The sequence below is a fragment of the Hyperolius riggenbachi genome, chromosome 6 (assembly GCF_040937935.1).
Source record: "Hyperolius riggenbachi isolate aHypRig1 chromosome 6, aHypRig1.pri, whole genome shotgun sequence".
In the NCBI taxonomy this organism is placed as follows: Eukaryota; Metazoa; Chordata; class Amphibia; order Anura; family Hyperoliidae; genus Hyperolius; species Hyperolius riggenbachi.
In genome coordinates, this window is record NC_090651.1 from 78,356,027 (window position 1) to 78,379,199 (window position 23,173).

The following is a 23,173-nucleotide window of genomic DNA, read 5'->3' on the forward strand; positions in this document are numbered from 1 at the left end:
CATCAGATCGACCTAGATTTTCCACCCTGCCAGTTCGATGGAAATCCATCGAAATCGATCGAAATCGGCCGTCGATCGGTCGATTGGCCAACCGATTTGCAACCGATCGATCGGCCAGAAAATCGGCTGAGTGTATGGGCCCCTTTATTCTAGTTTTTGTGCAACTTTAGCTCTGCTTCTTTGAATGTCATAAGCTTGTATTTAAAGAGTTACTCCAGTGAAAATAATGTAATAAAAAAAAGTGCTTTATTTTTACAAGAATTATGTATAAATGATTTAGTCAGTGTTTGTCCATTGTAAAATATTTTAAATCCCTGATTTATATTCTGACATTTATCACATGGTGACATTTTTACTGCTGGCAGGTGATGTAGCTGCTGCTTGCTGTTTTGACAGTTGGAAACAGCTGTAAACAGCTATTTCCACCAATGCAACAAGGTTCACAGACAGGAAACTGCCAAGAGTACATACTCAGAATTTCTGTGGGAGGGGTTTCACCACAATATCAGCCATACAGCGCCCCTTGATGGTCTGTTTGTGAAAAGGAATAGATTTCTCATGTAAAATGGGGTATCGGCTACTGATTGGGATAAAGTTCAATTCTTGGTCAGAGTTTCTCTTTAAATCAAGCACCCTAATGTAAAATGAGATTGACCGGTGCTGTTTTGACTGCTGTTTTATTACTGAGGTAGTACATTTTATAATAAAATAGCTTTAATGTTTACTTCCAGTTTTTTATAGTTGTGAAGACTTTAGTATTATGTAGTACAGTTATGGTTACCTGCAGATTAGATACCCCAGAATTAGTGATGGTCGTGTCTAGGAGACCTCATGGAGAATCATGTGATTTGTTTGATCAGCTGATAGATTATTTGCTCTGATTTGCTGTGATCACATCCTATATGATCATGACTAGCAAATCAAAGACTTGCATATATATCACCTGACCAAACTGACCACCTGCTTCTCCATGAGTTTTCCTGGACATGACGATCACATCGCTACCCAGACTCTGAGAATGAAGCAACGTAGCACAGCCACAAATGGAAAGTAGAGTATTTACAGGAAGTGTTAGGGCGTGGTTTATTTGGCTACATATTGAATGTGTCATACAGTTTACCTCAACACATTTGTATAGTGAAATTTTTTATTGCTGTCCTTTTATTTGTTGGTTTTAGGTCTGAGCTGTGTCTTGTAGGTAGTAGGTTAAGTGTTAATCTTATGTAAGTGGGGGGTCTCATGGGTAGAACATGGAATTCTCTAGTCCAGGTGCTTTACATAAACATACAACATTTATGATTAATCTTTTGTGAAGGCTTCTCCAGATAGATTTAGTGTTTCAGCAAAGAGAAGCCTTCCTGTTTCTCTGTTTGCCTGGGGATGTTTTTTTTTGCTTTTCAAATTTACCTTAATGGGCATTGGCTGTTTACACGAGAATAAGATTTGTATGTATTTTACTGTAATACAGATCTTTGGCTCAATATTGGCTGTGCAGCTCAAAGGTGACATCTAAATGTTTTCCTTTCTCATTTACGCTGATTGTGTGATGATGATGATGATGATGTAATTCGGTAGCTCTGCAGGGTAGTGGGTGACACAGGAAGTGAATATTTGACATCTCTGTTTTCTCATTTAGCTGTTATGGATATTTCCACAAAATGTGCGTTGCGATTTATTGAGATTGCTTTAGGAAAAGTGGACGGTATTCTAATTAAACATTTGCTGGGATAGTCTGACCACCTGAAAGCTTCAGGGTGTTTTTTATAGTTGTGTTTTGAGGACTTGATTGATGCAGCTATCCGTTTAATATGTATACACATATGTAAACCAGTTTACAAAGTCCTAATATACTAGTTAAAGGCAACACCTTTGATGTAGGAGTCCTGGATTTGAATTCTGGCTAGAGTACTAGAGGACCTAGCCAGTAAGGACCCATTGGGCAAGATTCCATAATTCTCCAAATGCCTACGAGCGTTGCATACGGAGTTTGCCATAAGTGGTTTCAGCTCTCCTTAGCTACCCAAGTTCTTTGAATCCAACAGGAGAAATGCTCTACACCAGTGATGGCTAACCTTGGCACTCCAGCTGTGGTGGAACTACAAGCCTCATGAGGCATTGCAATACTCTGACAGCTCTAAGCATAACTCGGGGTAGGCAGATGCATGATGGGATTTGTAGTTTGGTCACACCTTGAGTGCCAAGGTTAGCCATCACTGCTCCATACATTTAATATTTTAATTTCCTGTGCTGTGATCTGTTTGGTGGTCTGACATGAGATCCTGTGCAGTGTGGTCTCACAGATATTGGTTGAGGGAGAACTAGAACTGGGCATACACTCACTATTTATTTATCCCTGATGTCAGGTAGGTTGGTTTCCCTTTCAGAAAATCAATTGTTAATTAGATTTTTATCACCATGCCCCACTTCATATAAATCAGATTTCAGCAGAAGTCTCATTGAGCACCGATTGTACCCTTTCCTCTCATTGCAGCTGCTCAGTGAAGTGAAAAAAGTCTAATAATTTGATTTGTTTTTTTTTTTTTAGTTAGGATTAAGGTTTTTTTAATCAAATCTAACATCTTATGTGTTTGAAAAAAAATTGCATACCTACCTAAAAAGTGAACCTTAAAGGGAACCAAATTGAGGATATGGATTTTTCCTTTTAAAATAATACCAGTTGCCTGACTCTCTCCTGCGAATCCTATGTTTCTAATACTTTTAGCCACAGCCCCTCAACAAGCAATGCAGATCACGTGCTCTGAGCGAAGTCAGACTGGATTAGCTGCATGCTGGTTTCAGGTGTGTGATTCAGACTACTGCAGCCAACGAGATCAGCAGGACTGACAAGCAACTGGTATTCAAAAGGAAACATCTGTATCCCTCTGTTAAGGTTCGCTTTAAAGAGAAACCGTAACCAAGGGTTAAACTTCACCCCAGTCAGTAGCTGATATCCCCTTTCCCATAAGAAATATTTTCCTTTTCACAAACTGATCATCAGGGGGCTCTGTATGGCTATTTTGTTGAAACTCCTCCCACAGTGTGATGTCAGGACCACGGTGCAGGTGATGGTGCCTTATTGCATTGTGGGAAATAACAGCTGTTTCCAACTGCCCAAAAAGCAATCAGCAGCGACTTCTCCTGACATCACCTGCCAGCAGTAAAAATATTAAACAATGTGCAGGAGGAGCACCACAAATAGTAGCTATCTTAGAGTGTGCCCTGGTCAAGGTCTCAGTGTCCAGACAGACCTGCAGCAATCCCAAGAACAAGTAGGACCGGCACCGCTCTCATAAGTGGTATCAAAGCTCTTTTATTGTATCAAAAAGGCATAGCTATGCCTTTTTGATACCACTTATGAGAGCAGGCCGGTCCTACTTGTACTTAGCAGTAAAAATGTTGACATGTGATAAATGTCAGAATGTAAATCGGGGAGAGGAAAGATTTTACAATGGGCAAACACTGACTACAGTGACTAGATACTAAAATACTTATACATAATTATTGTAAAAATTAAGCACTTTTGTTCATGAAGCTATTTTCACTCGAGTTTCTTTTTAACTTTGGATTTTTTTTTAAATTAAAATATGTCGGTTCTCCTCTAAGACAGGATTATACTAAATAGTTTCACTGGATATCTGCGTCCATGTCAGTGTCAGCCAAGCGTGCATGCGCAGGGCTGCGGTTGCAGGCATGAGCGGGTCAGGGGTGTGGGCTGAGAGGCACTACCGCTCTCTAGCTCTCATTATGCAACAAGCTAAATTACTAGTATACATATAATTTGAGTCTGTAATGTTCCAGTCCTGAGATAGAATTATGTATCTAAATAGCACTGTTCTGTTCCATAGTACTTCATAGTCCATAATCCTTTTACTAACAATTGGATGGGGAAGCGAGGGGATAAAGCAGGAGACTTGCCACTGCGTGTAGAGGCAAAACTGTTGGCCTAAGGCCTTTCACACTATGTACATTGCTATAAAAAATTAACCGGTGCTGAAAAGTTGCATTGCACGTTATAGTGCGATGCAAAGTACATTAAATGTATGCTAACGCGCATGTTGACAGGTAAACGCACTGCAAGCTGCATGTTGTTTTAACAGAATCCACCACACCGCAAGATCTAACTGCATTGCGCTGGGATGAAATTATATTACCTGTTACGACGGAATAAAATGTGAAAGGAGCCTGAAAACCCCTATTTCCAATCCCCCACAACATAATGGGCACAGAAAGCAGTGGATCCCAGTACAGACATCAGATATGTTTTGGAAAATAATCATGGATGAAAGTAAAAGCCTTTCTATATGGGGCTTTGGGTAATTGACGGCAGTTTTTGATGTGAACCAGTTTAAAGAGACTCTTAAGTCTCAAAGCTTCTTTTTATTTAATAAAAATGTTTAACCTAGTGGCCCTAACTAAACCGCCGCATTCCGCCGCTCTAATCTAAATAAATCCCCCCCCCCCCCAAACTCCCCGGGGGCAATCCGGGCAGCGCTTCCGTGTGAGGCGGGGCTATGAGCCGCAGCTCTGCCTCACATGCGTCTGTCAGCAGCGGATCGCCGCCTCTCCCCCGCCCCTCTGTCTTCCTTCGCTGAGAGGGGCGGGGGAGAGGCGGAGATCCGCCACTGACAGAGGCGTGTGAGGCAGGGCTGCAGCTCATAGCCCTGCCTCACACGGAAGCACTTAGGGCAGCAAAATCCACGACCAAGAAAGTTGTGGATTTTGCAGGGGATTGGGTGGGGGGAGTTAGGGAGGATTTAGATAGTTTACAGCGGCGGGAATGCGGCGGTTTAGTTAGGGACATTTATTAAATAAATTTTTTTTTTTTTTTTTTTTTTTTTTTTAGACACTTCAGTGTTTCTTTAAAGAGACTCTGAAGCGAGAATAAATCTCGCTTCAGAGCTCATAGTTAACGTGTGCCCCTGCTAAAACGCTGCTATCCCGCGGCTAAACGGGGGTCCCTTCACCCCCAAACCCACCCCCGCAAGACTTGGTCGCAAGTTGGTCGTAAATTATCTTCTTCCTGGAGGCAGGGCTAACTGCTGCAGCCCTGCCTCCAGTCACGTCTATCAGATGCGCATCGCCGCCTCTCCCCCCGCCCCTCTCAGTGAAGGAAGACTGAGGGGCGGGGGAGAGCCGGAGATATGCGTCTGACAGACGCGCGTGGGGCAGGGCTGCAACGGTTAGCCCTGCCCCAACCAGGAAGCGCTCCCCCGCTGCACCGAGGGGATTTGGGGGATCAGGGACCCCCGTTAAGCCGCGGGATAGCGGCGTTTTAGCAGGGGCACACTTGCCCCTGCTAACTATGAGGTCTGAAGCGAGATTTATTCTCGCTTCAGACTCTCTTTAAAGGGAATCCTAGGTGAGAGGGATATGGAGGCTGCCGTATTTATTTACTTTTAAACACTGCACATTGCCTGGCTGTCCTGCTGATCCTCTACCCCTAATACTTTAAGCCATAGACCCTGAACAAGCATGCAGAGCATATGTATCTGACAAGAATGTCTATCCGCTTTATCTACATTTGTCATCCCGCTTCCTTAAACTCAATATGAGCAAAACGGAGATTGTGATATTTCCACCTTCGGTCTCTGTTCCACATCCCATTGTCACAATCAATGTAGATAACACCCCAATAGCATCAACCCCCAAAGCTCGTTGCCTAGGGGTAACTCTGGACTCTGAGCTCTCCTTTAAACCACATATTAACACTTTAACGACCTCCTGCTTCTTCCACCTCAAAAACATTTCCAGAATCCGTCCCTTCCTTTCACAAGAAGCAACTAAAATCCTTGTGCATGCCCTAATCATCTCCCGTCTTGACTACTGCAACACCCTACTCTGGTCTACCAAAAAGCAGACTGGCACCTCTCCAATCCCTACTAAACTCTGCGGCCCGTCTCATCCACCTCTCTTCTAGATCCTCTGAGGCAGCCCCTCTCTGCCAATCCCTTCATTGGTTACCAGTTGCCCAAAGGATCCAGTTTAAACTTCTCACACTTGCATACAAAGCTCTACACAAGCTATCGCCTCCATACATTTCCTCTTTAATCTCCAGATACCTCCCCGCCCGGACCCTCCGTTCCTCACAGGAGACCCTTTTCTCCTCCAGCCTAGTCACCTCCTCTCACTCTCGCATCCAAGACTTCTCACGGGCTATCCCTTTCCTTTGGAACTCTCTCCCTCAGACGGTTCGTCATGCCACGAGTCTGGAAACCTTCAAACGTGCTCTGAAAACACACCTGTTCAGACAAGCCTATAATTTGCTATAGGCAGCACTGAAGGCACACTGGCTCACCCACTAATCCTTGTGTTTCCTTCCCTTTTGTTTCCTCCCCACTACCCTCTAGATTGTAAGCTCGCAAGGGCAGGGACCTCCTCCTAGTGTTTCTCATACTGCTGTAATTTTAACATATGTACATGTACCAACTACACATCAACTATGTATGTATTTGTATTTTTAATTCTATTTAATGTCATGACTGTACAGTGTCTTGTATTTCTTATGTATATTTGTTCCCCATTATTTGTTTGTACTATGTACAGCGCTACGGAAGATGTTGGCGCTATATAAATAAAAAAAAATAAAAAAATTAAAGATTAGCTGCATGCTTGTTTTAGGGTTGTGATTCAAACGCTACTTACCAGAAAGATCGTCAGGGCTGCCAGGTAACTTGTATTATATAAAAGGAAATAAATATGGCAGCCTCCATATGTCTCTCACTTCGGGTACCAGTGACAGTAATCCCTTGTGTGGAGGCATCAGAAAGGTCTTTGATGTCAATGTTATATCAATGTTAAAAATAGCAGCCGTCTTCACGCAATTTAAAAATGGATCCCCGCTGAAAACCTGAACGGGAGGTCCGGATTTGCAGGATTTTCACGGACCCCGGGTACATGGAGGGGTAGTGGAAACCTATGCAAAGACGGACCTCCCTCTACACAGGCAGCTTTGGACACAGAAATGGATCCGTTTCTGTTGTCCCAGCCCTGTCTGTGGGTGGGGAGGGGGCTGCCATGCTGGAGGGGGTGGCAGGAAGGGGGGCAGGGGGCACAGCGGCGGGGAGGGGAATCGCCCCCCGTCCCTCACCTGGGTCCTCCCTTCCTCGCTCCCTCCTCCTTGCAATGCGGAGCGGTTTCCGCGTTGCACCGCGTCTAGTGGAAATGGCCCCTAAATTAGCACTCATGGGATTAGTATTGCCTCTAGCAGTAGTCAGCAAATTGCTGGGTGTATTCACTGTTTTGTGATGTTATCAGAGAATGATTCACTTATAACCACTGTATATATTTGAATTGTCAATATTGACATCATCTGTGTACGGGCATCAGAAACCTGTTCCACGAATCAGCACTGTGTACTTGTCCTTTTTCCAAGACCTGCCATTATGGACAAATGATAGGACATTCAGGAGAAGGGCACTGCACAGGAGCTAGCAGTGTTTAGATGAACAGTCACCCAGGCGCTTCATATGTTTTTGCAGTCCTGGAATGCAGTGCAGTAGGGTGTTAATTTTGCTTTGTAGTGATCACTATCTGAAAATCTGTTCTTCTGCAGTGGTTCGCAGAGCTGAACAATTCTGTTGTCTAGTAGCATTGTCACAATCCTCAATTGCATTCACACCACTCAATTTAGGCTAGGTTTCCATTACTGCCCATAGAAGTCTATGTAAACCATCCGAATTCATGGTCGAGGAAAAATCTGAGGCCCTGCAGGATAATTCTGTGCGGGACTGTCCGAATCCCATAGCCGTGCATAGTGCGACTAGAGGGATTCGGCTGCGAGAGCCGACATCGCGTCTCGCAAGACGCATGCCGGCGTACAAGTTGAAATGTAGCCTTAAGGTTTAGGTAATGGGATCTTTAAATATAACGAATGAGAAAACCATTCTTTAGACTGTTTTATGGTGCCCACTAATAATACAATCTTTTTTGGGCCAATCTCACCAAATCTATGTAGTAGAAGTGTAAACTGAGTGAATACACCTAAAATTGATATTTAGGGCAGTCCCTTTATAATACATAAAAGTGGTCGGATTTGATAAAAAAAATTTCATCATTAGTGGGCACCTTTAGAGTGTGACGTAGTGCTGAGGCTTAAACAAAAATTTGGTTGGTGTTTTGATTATTCAGCACTGGAAGTTTAAAGGCAACTATAACTGAAAGTATATAAAAGGAACCTCCCCATAAGAGTGGTTTGTGATGGTGTGCCATTGGATGGGGGGTGTCTAATTGGGCCGACTGTCACTACTTGCCTACATGGTGCTGCTCCTCTGTCTCCCCATCCGTATGGTGTCCTCCATCCTTCCCAGGAGAGACCGCAGCTGTGCTGCTGAAGTTGTGCGCTCACCGCAATTAGTACCTTTTGAGTACATTTGAGCTAACGTGTCTCCATGAGACGGATCTCTCCCAATTACCAAACAGCGGGTGCACCAAAGTAGCTGACTGGGGGGGGGGGGGGGAGAGGTTAACTCGCTGCTTGTGTGAATTAGGCCTAAAGCTTCTCTTTGGAAACCTGCATTTTCTGGCTCTTATTTTAGATTGCATACTTCCTGAATTGCTTTTGGTGTAATGAGGTTGTCTAATTGGTGTCATACTTTTAGTGTAATGTGGTTGCCTACCATGTTTTGGGAAAGTATAGTTATTATCTACTTAAGGGGTGTCTGACATGAGTCAGGAATTCAAATAGGCTCCTAAAGTTACCGTATCTCCGGTTTCCCTTACAAATAACAATCCTTATAAAGTCATCTCTATATAGCTCAAGTATTTCCAACAAGCTGCATTAAACGGATGTGCCTGGTTTACTGAAATCTGCATTGACCAGCTTTCTTCTGGTATGGAAATGGGCGTGATAATGGTTACCTCCAGCTGTGATGATTATTCATCATGAATGTTGCAGTTAAATTACTATTATGTATTTATATAGTGCCGGTTTCTTACAGACTACATTTTCATGTCACTAATTGCTTCTCACAGGAGCTTGCATTCAAATCTCTTCCATAGTCATAGGCAATGTCTCTATAATAGTATAAGGCCAATTATAGTGGACCCGAACTCTTGCAAAGCACACATTGGGTAGATCAGCCTGTCTAATTAGCTGTCACCATAGACTGTGAATCAAAGCTGTGAGCTGTGCTGTGTCTCTCTGATAGGTTAACCCTTTGTACGCTCCCAGGGATGTGCAGGAGGTTAACACTAAACACGTTTTTTTTTGTTTATTTTATTATTTTTCTCCCTGAAAGGTTATCATGCAGTGGCTTACCTTTTTAAAAGCAGAGAGTAAGTTCTGAGTTTAGTTCCACTTTGAAGTGGGAAACAAATTCGCTTATCATGGGATATCAAACATTAGGGTTGGCGAGGCAGTCTGATGCGGCGTCACAAGGCTGATCTCTGATCAATTTCATGCTGAAATCAGGAAATCAGCCTGAGGTGTATGGGTAGCAGACAGATCTCTCTCTAATCCGATTCGATTAGAGGTAGATTTGTCTCTTGGTCGAATCTGCCCATTATCACTAGATGTACGGCTACCTTAACTTAAAGAGAAACTGTGACCAAGAATTGAACTTCATCCCAAACAGTAGCTGATACCCCCTTTCCCATCAGAAATCTTTACCTTTTCACAAACGGATCCTCAGGGGGCTCTGTATGGCTGATATTCTGGTGAAACCCCTCCCACAGTGTGATGTCAGGACCATGGTCCTGACCGTTTCCTATCTGTGAACCTCATTGCATTATGGCATATAACAGCTGTTTACAGCTGGGTCCAACTGCCAAAAAAAGCAAGCAGCATCTTCTTCCACTGATATCACCTGCCGGAAGTAAAAATGTCACCATGTGGTAAATGTCAGAATGTAAATTGGAGAGAGGAAATATTTTACCATGGGCAAACACTGACTAAATCATTTCTACATAATTGTAAAAATGAAGCACTTTTTTATTACAGTATTTGTTACATTCAGGTGGTATAAACAAAGCTATTTTTTCACACTGTGCTGATAGACCTCGGAAAAGCATGTTATTGTTGCTGGCTAAAAGCTCTATAGGTATGTGGGGTTTACAGAAAAACAGTTTCTTTGATTAATAAATGAACTTGCTTATTTTAGTCAGTGTTTACCCATTGTTAAATCTTTCCTTGCTCTTTCCTCTCCCTGATTTATATTCTGAAATTAATTACGAGTGGTGACCTCTTTAGTCTGGTCAAGCGCAGCTCTGTGACCTCCCAGTATGCACTGGGGGGGGGGGGGGATAATTCTGCATTGCTAAACATAAAATATACAGCAATATATAAATATAGGAAGTGTTTCTGATGCTTAAACCAGGATAATTAACAGTAAAAGTGGGTATCCTGCATAATTTACTACATTTTACTACAGGTCACTACAGTGCCACTTTCAGGCATTCAAAATGGCCCTCAAGACTCACCTTGTCAAAAGCATTTACCCAGAATCCTTACTAGAGCTCTTAAATGAAATTAAACTTAGTCATGGTTTAATTTGGTTGCCATCAGGATGCAGATTGGAATCACACTAGTCAAGTGTAGTTGAAGCTGATTTTGATTGCATTATTATTATTATTTATTGTATTTATAAAGCGCCAACATATTACGCAGTGCTGGACAATAACTATATACAGTGATACAAGGAAGACAGACATAACAAGGTTATACAACCTAGAACAAACTTATACAAGGCAAAACTGTACAAGATACATGATCATGCGATTATGGCCTGGTTAGGTAGGCCCAGTAATACAGGCTGTCATGGGAAAGGTGCGCATGGTGCTGTAGATTACACTAGGGAAGAGAGGACCCTGCAGAGAAGTGTACTCAAATTGCAACTACATTTGCATTAACTCTGAAAAATGTGTAACTCCTTGTTCATCTATAAGTCATACCTTCCTAACCCTTAACTTTATCAAAGTATTACTGCCAATTGCATTCAGCTTGGACATGAGCCAAACTAAATTGCCAGCAACTATATGTAATGTCTGAGGGCTGGTTCACACGGACGCTTGGCGGAGTTTACCGCCAAGCATTTGGGATTCGTCGGCTAAGCGCTCCCATTCAAGTGAATGGGAGAGTTTAGCATTGCGCGGTTACCGTAGATTGCGCAAACGTGCCAGTCCGATCACCATTTACCGCGTCGTTTCAGCTGACCCTAGAAGCCGTAATGCGGCATCCAGGGTCGCCCAGCTGCCGCGTCTTCATGTCCCCTTGCGGGGATGAGAAACACAGATTGCGACGGAAGCTGAGGATCGCCGTACCGCTGCCCCTGAATGAGACCTCACAGGACGACGCGGCTTCCGGCGGCGCCAAGCGGCCGTGTGAGCCAGCTCCATGCAAATTGCAAGAAAATGTCATTAACCTCAGAAAGTTGGCATCTCATTAATGGGTGTGGGAGGAGGGACAGTGGCGATTGGAGCGCAAGTGGCTTAAATGCTTTGCCCCTATGGCTGCCCCACCATGCCTGGTTAGGTGCAGGAGAGACATACAAATGGCCTTTTAATCATTCATTTCAAGTGTTTATATAGTGCTGACATTATTCCGTAGTACTTGTGAACTGGTCAGTGAACCATCAAATCGGTGAATGATGCCCTCTCCCCCACCTTTGTTTTAATATTCTGTTTGTATATGGTGCAGCGAGCTTGAGGGTAGGGACAGTGGGAATTGAAAGTTGAATGAAGGACAAGCGTGCATGAATTCCAATTCAGAAATGTTGAGTCAGTTGTGCTCTGTGTTAGTTTGTAAGGCTCATTCTCACAGCTCAGTGAACACGTGGGCTGCCTATACATGGCTTGCGGCAAGCAGAGAGCACAGGGTGTGCAGGATTAAGAGATTATTCTGAATGTAGCATGAAATATGTCTCTCAGTGCAGTAAACCTTAGAGCTCAGCTGTAATTATGCTATAAACTGTCACCTATACCCAAGGCACTAATTATAAACCGTTTTCATAGGCAGCTCACAATAGCTGGAAGCTCTGCTTCATGTCGTGTGCTGTATGCTGAGACCTTGAACCATTTAATAGTTTTATGTACTGGTAAAATACCCTGGGAAAAGGTTTCATTAAGATGAGTGTTTGCAAAGTGCATGTATATTTTTTACTTTGTAATGCTTACATGTTTACTGTTCTGCAAGTTGCATTTCTATATCTATGTATTTGGGGGTCAGCAAAATACTTTTATCTAATTAAATTAGTATAGATTACAAAAATATACCTTAACAAAGAATGGCTACTCATGTCCTTTCAGAATATGTAGTGAGGTCCAGACCAGGATAGGACAACAACAATATAATGTACAAACAAAAACAAAAGCTCTATCTACACTAGTGCCAGCATCATTTAGAAGAATTGCATATGTAAAACAGTTGTAAAACATGGTATCAATTTGGAGTCAGCAAAAACCGCTGGATATTTGGGCACACAAAGCACCGCCTTAGGCTTGTTATGGGAATTACAGCTATAGTGCCACTCCGGCAGTAATTTGGATGCCATCAAAAAATGGAGCTCAAATTACAATACAAACTGCGTAACATCTGAATTATGTCTTAGGGCCAGTTTCCACTAGTGCGAATTTGCATGCATTTTCTGCATGCAGATTTGCATAACCAATACAAGTAAATGGGCCTGTTTCCACTAGCCAAAATATCTGCACAGCAGAGCCATCAGAATTCACACACTTCAAGCATAGTGTTCGATTCGCATGTAATGTAATTAACAGGAAAATTGCATGTGTTTTTCGCCATGCGAATTCACATAAGTTTTCTTGTAAAGTTAATGTAAAAGCACAGAGGCACAGACATGGTTAAAATCGCATACTTACAAAAATGGAAATGTGTGCATTTTCGCATTAAAATTTGCATACAAACACGTACAAATTTACATCCGCATGTGACTTTGTTTATGCGTTTTCTGCAATGGAATTGCGCTGCATTAGTGGAAACGTAGCCTCACCCCAGAGTCCACAGCGGCCTGGAGGGGGGATTGTACTTAATGCCGCCAGGACTTGAAGAGCAGGGTAAGCCATTTTTTGGCTTTACCCTGCACCCAAATTTTCCTGGCCTTAATGACCAGTACACATCAAATTTTTTATTCAGGAACATATCCCATAAAGTATAGAAGTCTAAAAACAGTTTTGAGCAGTAAAAACCAGGGCTGTGGAGTTGGTACAAAAATCTTCCAACTCCGACTCCTCATGTCTATGAAACCACGACTCCTACTCCAAACCCGACTCCGGGTATCCGAAATGGCTCCGACTCCTCAGTTTAAGAAATCAACGACTCAGACTCCCCAAAATTACTCTGACTCCACAGCCCTGGTAAAAACAGCCATTAATATAGTAATCATCAGGGCAATAACACAATCCTGTTGGATACATAATTGTTGTGATACTATGTGCGATGTACAAGTACTGCATGCTGCTACGTGTTTTAATCAGAATCATAAATCGGATTGTGTAAAAAATTTGGAATCGCATGTAGTGTCTTGTGTGCCTTAGGTCTCTTGCACACTACATGCGATTCTGATTTCAGGTTTTTTTTCTTCTATTTATCGGTACTGCATGCCGTTTTATTCTGCATTTTTCTGTTGATGGCATCCAGGGAAAATCGGAATCGCAAATTGGATTTGCAGTGTGCAGGGCGTCTTATACTTACTATTTTGATGGCTGTGTTTGCAGCTCACAACTGGTTTTAGATTATTTTAGAATTTTAAACTTTATGAGATATGTCCCTGAATAATATTTGCTACCATGTTTTGCAATTGTATTTGCATGCAAAATTCTTTTGAGTTTTATTTCTTAATTTTTGAGTTTTATATTTAATTTTTGGCAGTAGCACATTGCTGCGCTTCTTACCCTGCCCCGTTGAAGCAACGTGCACCACTCCATTGTCCCTCCTTTCCTTCACTTAGCAGCAGTAGTATACACATTACTTGGCTGTAAGCAAGAGGTGTGTCTTTATGAACTCGTGGCCAGAACTGTCGCCCTTCAGGTTGAGCCCATTGATAGCGCTGATGACCTTGCCATGCCAAAGGGATATCTTGTAGCTGCTTTTATGTAATGTGTCACTGTTTCTTCAGAAGGCTTCTTCTAGTTAGCTTGTAACTTATATGTTTGATAGTAACTTTTGTATGATTGGTCTGCCTTAGTTCATATTAACAGGTCAGCAGTACTCTACAGATCCAGTCTTTTTCCTTTCTGACTGATATCTTAAAATGAGAAGGGGGCCTAGGTTTTTTAGTGACTGTTTACAAATTGATTTTCCTGAGCTTCATGTTTTTAGATTTTCTAGAATAAAACTTCAAAATATTAATGTGTTTTTATGTTTGTCAAGACACAAATGAGTTTCAGCTTAAAGCCAGACTTCTTCATTAGAGAAACCAGCCTGGTATGTAGCCCACTTGGGTATGTGTACAGGCTTCCCCATTCTCTTGGCTCCACTCTGCTCAGGGTAAAAAGGAAACCTCCTCCTAGCTGGATTTTCTTGATCCCAAAGTTGATGCCACCTCAAAATGAGTCTGATATAATGGCAGTCATTACTACTACAGCACAAATTAATAGCTAATGGAAAGGCTTCATGTGGGCCCTGCTGTTGTCGCTCCCTCTGCATCCCCTATTGCTGCACCACTGATTTTTACTGCTGAGGAATGGAAAGCGGGGAGCAGCACACAAGTGCTATTGGCACTAGCTAGCTTATCAGAGAGAAACATTAGGGGCAAACATGGACTTGTAAACCTTTTAAAAAAAAATTACAGCTGTGGATGTGATCAGTGGAGGCCGACAGGGACTTTAATGAATGGCTGTTGTCCATGTTGTGTCTTCTCTTTGTAGAGAAGGACAGGTTGTTTGTATGAGAGCAAAGCAGTCTGTACAAAGATCAGAAAAACGTAATTTCAAACTACAAATCTTGAAAGTGTGTATGTAACTTGCCTATCTCTGAATTCGGTCAATCAGGACATGCAGTTATTTGGTGCACATCCACTCTATAAGCACCTAATGTGTCAGGGAGTTGCTGTATAGTGTCAGTGGGTACATGAGGAGATTGGTGGTGATTATTTTTTCACGCGTATATTTCCAGCACTTTTACAATGGGTATTTACAGAGAAGATGTTGCATCCCTCTATGAACAAGGGGGGAACAAGGGGGGAAGAAGAGGTGCCCAGGGGTATGATAAAATTACCTTAAAAACAAAATACATGAGAAAAATAGATAATGTGGCTTACCGCTAAGACAAATTCATATAAACAATGAACTTGAATGCGTTCCATGGGTCCGTGCCTATTTCCTCAGGACAATTAAAGTGCTCAAAAAGTGCTCGGTAAAACTGTTATAGCCCTATCGGAGGTCTGGCTAGCTTTTTACGTGTATTATTTTTTTACTCTTGAAAGGGTGCCCATTGATTCGCCAGTTTGGTAAAGCAGGGCTGTAGAGTTGGAGCAATTTTTGGGTACCTGGAGTCGGGAAACAATGCACAGACTCCTAATGAATTTAAACTGTAATTCAAATAGAAAATATGATAAAATGTTCAATTTCTCAGATAAGTCATCATAAATAATTTATATATACAGTAATAGCTGTGCTTAGTCCACAAAAATGAAATAAACCAATCAAAAAATAGTTACGTGTGCTGCTTCAATACAGCAGTCCCTGTATTTTTAAAGTCAGATATACATATCTGATTGTGACTGTATAGATGTGTACACAGGAATCTCTTATATATGTTACGGCCAGAACCCGAAGTTTGGCCACTTCTAGTTCTGGCCGGCCACTTCGGGTTCTGGCCGGCCAATGCGCGAAGTGGCCGCTGCGCTGCGGCCAATGTTAGAAATGGAATGATTCCTCTGAGGTTAATGTATCTTCTGGCCGCAGCGCAGCGGCCAAACGTATAACAACTTAGTGAATTTATTGCAATTCAGGCGACGACAATGTAACAATTCAAGCCGCCGGCTTTTTTTTTCTGCCTCTCTCTCTCCTCTTATGGGCAGCCGGCGGGGACATGCGTGTCCCCGGGAGTCGTTCGTGGCGCCAGGGCAGCAGAGCGGGGAGGCTGCAGACATTGCTTCTGCCAGCACCCGCTCTGCAAGAACAGCAGGATCCCCCTGCCGCGACGAACGACTCCGGGGGGACACGCGTGTCCCCGCCGGCGGCCCATAGGAGAGCGGGGGGGGGGGGGGGGGGGGGGAGGAGAGAGAGGCAGAGAAAATGAATTGTTACATTGCCGCCGGCTGAATTGCAATAAATTCACTACGTTGTTATACGTTTGGCCGCTGCGCTGCGGCCAGAAGATACATTAACCTCAGAGGAATCATTCCATTTCTAACATTGGCCGCAGCGCAGCGGCCACTTCGCGCATTGGCCAGAACCCGAAGTGGCCGGCCAGAAGTAGAAGTGGCCAAACTTCGGGTTCTGGCCGTAACATATATACTAAATAACATCTATGCTGTAAGAATAAAGCCTGATGTGTAGCTGTGTCACTAATAGGGATGGTCAATGAGATGGAAATAATTCTGCGCTGATGCTGGTTTATGCAAATTTATGCATTCCTTTTGCTCATGAAATCAAATAATTTGATATGTTAAAATTTGGTTTGATGACTACGAATTAAAGGGTACGGGTACTAGAGACGGATGAAAAGAAGTTTTATACATACCTGGGGCTTCCTCCAGCCCCCTTCAGGCTAATCAGTCCCTCGCTGTCCTCCGCCACCTGGATCTTCTGCTGTGAGTCCCGGTAATTCAGCCAGTCAGCGCAGTCAGGCCTTGTGCCGCTCCCTCAGCCAGGAGCATTCTGCACCTGTGCAATAGTGCTTCACAGGTGTAGTACCCTCCCAGAGGCGGAGTATGTGCATGCGCACTATGCCCGGCTGGCTTAAGTACCTGGACCCATAGCAGAAGATCCAGGTGGCGGAGGATGACAGCGAGGGACTGATTAACCTGAAGGGGGCTGGAGGAAGGCCCAGGTATGTATAAAACTTTAATTTCCTCTCAGGTTTACTTTGTTACACAGTAGTACTATACTCTACATATGCACTCCCCACAGAGCTGCAGGGAATCCGAGTGTTGTGCACATTGAACACAGACGGGTTATCCATCACCTATAAACCTGGTTGTTTCAGCTTGTACCTGAAGAATGTGTAATTGAGGAATAATTGCCTCATTCTCCTGCAGAGTACCTGCACATCACTCTTGCATGTACCCACAGTTACATTTGTTCCTGTTCTATTCACAATGTCCTCACTCAGAGTTTTTCATGTTACAGGAAAATGTGCCTCCACCTGCTCCATTGCTCTTCAGAAAACTCAGCAACCCTGATCTCTTTTCCTCAGCTGGGAAGGTGAAACTTAACCGGCAGCTAAGCCAAGATGACTGCAAACTGCGCCGTGGAAGCTTGACCAGTTCACTCGCAGGTAAGGACTCCAAAAGTTGCACTAAGTTAAATCGTGCCACATTTGTTGCCCTTATGAACGTATTGTTTAGTTGGCTTTAGTTAGACTGAGTGCCCTGATTCAATAAACTTTTAGCCAAAGGTTTCTCAAAGGAGATGTTCTCCCCTTCATAAAATCACTTGGCAAGTAAAAAAGTACAAACTGTAAGTATAATATCAAACCTGACATAACTTGACTCTTATTTTGAGTACACTTTTGCTTTCTGGGAGCTGAAAAGTTATTGATGAGCTGTGAAAACTTTGAGAAAACCGTTTTTGAATCAGGACCTTTGTGTTAGATCTAGTCCTGTCATAAGAATTGGATAAGGTAATAATAAACTGTGACCAATTCAGTAACTCTGTTACTAGGATAGGCTTTGCCTCTCTGGAAAGCTACACAACAATATGTCGCCAACTTGCTCAGTTTATTTATCTATACTGGGTCTGCTTTATAATAGTGAGTTGTGAGTTATTTTTCTAGTTATATACAGTTTAAATGTAAACCTGAATTCGTAATTCATATTAACTGAAGGTAAAAAGGATTGTTTGAAAAGTGTTTCATATGCAATTCTGCAGTACTCTTAACAAATGTGTGCGACGCTGTGCAAAAGTTTCAGAGGGATTTACATCTGCCACATTTACCCGCACACCACTTCTTCACCATCCCTGCACAGTCAGACAAAAACACAGAAAGCAAGGTCTCCGCACCTGAAGATGTGTCTTGCTTGGGGTTACGGGAGGTACTTTCTGCACAAACTTCCTATCGACGTCTGGGCCCGCAGGATGTGCTTCACCATATAAAGCTGGAGAGTGAATTGTTTGAAGGTAAAAAAATGTTTTTGAACCCCAATTAGCTGTTAGCTGTTTGGTATTGTTGCCTCCAGCCACCTACTCCTGAGCACCCTAGGATTTTCCTACAAACTGCTGTCTTTGTGAAACTTAAAGGTACTATGAAGCTGGTCGGCAGACCGTACTCCTATATGAATAAGATCCGATTTAAGATATATAATCAGAGATATAGTAAAGATATAATATGACACTTAGGAAGAGAAGAATAAGGGAAGGGATGTTGGGAGCAGTAGAGAGAGGCCAGGTCTGGGATTGATGGGGAGGAGGAATATATAAGGCGTACCATGAATGGAGAAGGGAACTAAAGGTATAGATGGGAGGGAAGATATGAGGTGGATGGTATATCTTTGATATGATAATTATGTATGTACACACACTGTATTTTACACTTATTTATTGTTAACTTGTTTATTAGTGAAAATATCTATATAAATAATCTATAAAAAAAGCTGGTTTATACTGGATATTGCATATTGTTAGTAACTAGTAATTGTTAGTAACACTTCCCCCTCCCCTTTACACTTCACTAAAGCTTGATTGGCTTGTAATTACTGAACAAATGAGAGAAAGTTCTCTGCTTCCCCATTGGATATAACAGAAGCTATTCTGCATGGTTTGCACAGCTTAGTACAGCTCAAAGACCCCCACACACACTAGATTTAAGTCGGCTGAGGCAGCCGATAACGAAAGCCTTTGCTGATAGTCTGGTGTGTGTACAGTAATCCCTGACTCCTACCCGACCAGGGATCAGCCTTGCAGATCAGTCCAGCCAAGTGATGGGCGATAGCTTTGTGTTTGGCCTGCCCACCACATGACGTCTAGATAGTATTGGCCTGAGCAATGCCACCCCAGACACATCAGTCCAGTGTGTGTGCGCGAGCCTTTACTTTAAGTTAAACCCAGTTAAAAAGAAAAAAAGTTGAGGTGGCTGACAACAAATGAAGAAGACTTTTAATGTGCACTGGCCAGTGCACATTAAAGTCATTAATTGTATGATTGTGTTTTCGTCACCTCAACTTTTCTTTTTAACTGGTTTTAACATAGTTTTATCATACCCTGGCCGCCTCTTTTCCCCTTGTGCTGCTCACCTTCCTTTAGAGAGGTATATTGCCTGGGTTTTATGTGGCCTAGCCACCTCTAAGCCCATCCGGTTCCTTTTTTCATCAAGAGCGTGACCACACCCAGATTGCCTGAACACCACCTGTCTACAGCGGTTGGTTGCCCTTCTGCAACCTTCCTTAGTGAGTACACTTTTTTTTTTTTTTTTTTTTTTTGCCTTTTCCTATCCGGGCTCCCCGTTGACTCTGTTTTGTTTTTCCCTCCAGGGGTCGTTTGACCACCCCCACACCAGTATCTTTACTTGATCTGATCTTTTTAGTACAGCAATCACCAATAATTTTTTGAATGCAGTAAAGGTTTGAGAATTATTACTTCTAACAGCCTAAAGGAGTTGTCAGGGAAATAACCTAAAATGAGGTTTACTCACCTGGGGCTGTCTCCAGCCCCTTGCAGCAGACTGTCCCATGCCGACCGCTCTGCTCCTCGCCGCTGCCCTGATTTCGCCACTCGGTATTAAGGCCGACCATGGGGTCGGCCTTACTGCGGCTGCGCGAAGCGCCGCTATTAATCATCGCCACGTGGGTCGCGGAGAACTGCGCGTGGCCCACGTGGTGATTGTATATCTTTTTTTATTTTTTGCTATTACTTTTATACTATGTTAAATGTTTTTTTAAATCGTAGATGAAATTTGAGTTTTATCCCACTTTAATGTAAAAAATGCTAGTGCAGTCTTTAGAGAAATGTGGTAAATCACATTTGGAACAGTTCTGACTTTTAGTTTATTTAAAACCACGATGGATTGTTTAAAAGCTCTCTCACAGTTGTAGAGGCATGTCCATAAATGTACACATGCCAGGAACCTCTTGTGATGAGAGGACCAGCACAGTAGGCTGCTTATGGGTAAACATTTGAATTGTAAAGGGATGCAGTCACTACTTTATGGTGAACCTTCCCTATTGTTGAGAGAGACCATTCCTTCAGCTCAGCTATGCAAGTTTCAGGGACTAATTGCAAGCCTTATTTTTGCTTTTTAACTCTTAAGCTGGCCATACACTAGGCCGATTCCCGCCAGATCGACAACAGATTCGATCACTGGGATAGAATCTGCTGTCACATCGTTCCCGCAACACACCGAATTTCGATCAATTTCGTCCGATCCCGTTGATTGCTCCGTGCGGAAAATTACCGTCGATCGCCCGCGGGTAGGGAGCGTGTCGCTAGCGGCGTTCGAGTACCCGATGACCGACGCAATAGAGCCCACATACATTACCTGCTCCGCCGGCACGACTTCCCCCGGTCACCGCTGCTCCGTCTCCGCGCTGGTCTGGTCTCCGGGTCCGGCATGCTTCACTTCTTCTAGCCCGGCAGGAAGTTTAAACAGTAGAGGGCGCTCTACTGTTTAAACTTCCTGCCGGGCAGGAAGAAGTAAAGCATGCCGGACCTGGAGACCAGAGCGGAGACTAAGCAGCGGTGACCGGGGCAGTCACGCCGGCGGAGCAGGTAATGTATGCGGCGGGGGGGGGGGTGTTGGGGAGTGGCAGCACCTCCACCACCACAACAGATTGTGAACGGTTTCAGGCTGAAATCGGTTCACAATCTGTTTGCAGTAAAGGTAGCCATACGATCCCTCTCTGATCAGATTCGATCAGAGAGGGATCTATCTGTTGGTCGAATCTGATGGCAAATCGACCAGTGTATAGCTACCTTAAAGGTGGCCATACACTAGAACGATTATGGGCAGATTCGACCAAGAGACAAATTTATCTCTAATCGAATCTGATTAGAACTAAATTTGTGTAGTCGAATCTTCCCATACACTACAGGCTGATTCCCATCCGATTTCAGCATGAAATCATCAGGGAATCGGCTGAGTGGCCGTGTCCGCTCTGCTGCTGCTGCCCCCAAAATGTATAAATGTATGTAGTGTAGTGCATTCATACATTACCTGTCCTGTAGCAGCTTCCACACGGTGTCCGTCCATCTCGCCAGGTAAGCCGCATACATGCTAGCGGCGCATCAGACATAGCGCTGCCGGCGTGTAAGCGGAACCCGGCGAGATGGACGGAAACCGCGTGGAGGCTGACACCGGACAGGTAATGTATAAATGCACTGCACTACATACATTTATACATTGCGGCGGGGGTTTTGTCGTCTCGTCGCTTGTTCGCAATTCGGCTGCCGTACCACTGCGCACCCGACCAACCAACTTAGGCCCAACATTTTCCAACATGCGCGATCGACCGTGCGGCCAGTTTCTGTCCCGAAATTGGTCGCTTTGTCGGTCGGGCATGCACTTGGCAGCACCAATTTTAATCCAATTCGAGTATAATAATCGAATTGGATGGTCAATTGGTTGGTTGGTTGGCTAGTGTATGGCCCCCTTAAAGCCCCATCTACATAATACGATTCTTTGTGCGATTCGATTCTATTTAGATTCTATTTACGATCCGATGAAATCCGACATGTCTAATTGGGATTCGATTTGCTATTGCAGTACAATGGCAAATCGAATTGAATCAAATCGAATCCTGATCGAACATGTTGGATTTAATCGGGCCGTAAATAGAATCGTAATCTAATTGCACAAAGAATCGTATCGTGTAGATGGGGCTTTAAGCATGTTAAGCATGCATTTAAAACAGTCAATTTACTGTAAATAACTTGGTGAATAAAATCCCTTTTTTCCAGTATCATTAATGTTTGCACATTGTAATATTTTACCTTACCCTGATTTACATTCTTGAAGGAATCCTTATGCATAAACATACCGTATTTCGCGCCGTATAAGACGCACCCAGGTTTAGAGGGCAAAATCCAGAGGAAAAAAAAAATAATACTAAACCTGGTGCGTCCATATTCCTGGAGCGCCTTGTACATGTTATCCCTCAAATGGTAGCCTCCTGTGTCCTCCATGTCTGCCCCATGTGTCCTGTGTCCCCATGTGTCCTGTGTCCCCATGTCTCCCCCTTGTGTCCGCATGTCTGCCCCCACCATGTCTCCTCCTGTCTCTTATGTGCCTCATATGCTCCTCCTGTCACCCCATGCATATTCCCGTCACCCCATCATGTCTCCTCCTGTCCCTTCTGTCTCCCCCACGGTCCTCCTGTCCCTTCCATGTATCCTTCTGTCTCCCCCATGGTCCTTTTGTAACCCCCCACCATGTCACCTGCCGTGTCTTAAGTCCCCGCTATGGTCCTTCTGCCTCCCGCATGTGTCCGCGGCCCCCCGTGTGTTTCCGCCCCCTCACCTTGTGTGGTCTGGCCCCCCCGGGTGTTTAGCGGCAGCTGCTTACCTCATCCATCATGCCCGCGTGGACTGCAGACCTCCGGCTTCTGTGTGCGGCTTCCTCTAGTGCCGGCTTCTAATGACGAGTCAGGGAAAATCAGAATTGCAAATCGGAAATTGAATCGGAATCGCAAAACTGATTTGCAGTGTGCAGGGAGCCTAAGGGAGGAAATGACATCAGAATTAGCTTCAGTAAGAGGGAATCAAAATAGAAAATGCCTACAACAGCACTCACTTTATTTACTATATAAAATGCACTAAACTAAATCACCGCTACATCCCACTGCTCCTCTGACAGTGCACGACCTGGTCAGCAAATCCAAGAGGTCACAGGAAAAAGGAGCTATCTTTATTGAATGGACTTATCCATAAACAGCCAAGGCAACATTAGATAGCTTACATGTTGTTCTACTTACTGTTATGTAAGTAGAACAAGTAGTGATCTATTCTACGGTACTTATATATGTTTTTTTTTTTCCCCTGGGATAGTATGGCTGTCCTTTCTGCTTTAAGGCTACTTACACACTAGGACGTTGCGTTTGATGCAACGTTAAGGTCGCACAACGCG

At 43.6% G+C, this 23,173-nt stretch overlaps 1 protein-coding gene across 13 annotated transcripts in view; it reads left to right on the plus strand.

The window, feature by feature from the left end:
• Nucleotides 1–23,173, plus strand: part of MAST2 (microtubule associated serine/threonine kinase 2) — a 292,830-nt gene that overhangs the window by 26,685 nt on the left and 242,972 nt on the right. For all 13 annotated transcript variants that reach the window (XM_068239556.1, XM_068239565.1, XM_068239557.1 and 10 more), the window contains exon 2: nucleotides 17,248–17,395. In XM_068239556.1, the coding sequence (XP_068095657.1) occupies nucleotides 17,248–17,395 (148 nt within the window). The remainder of the gene's footprint in view (nucleotides 1–17,247; nucleotides 17,396–23,173) is intronic.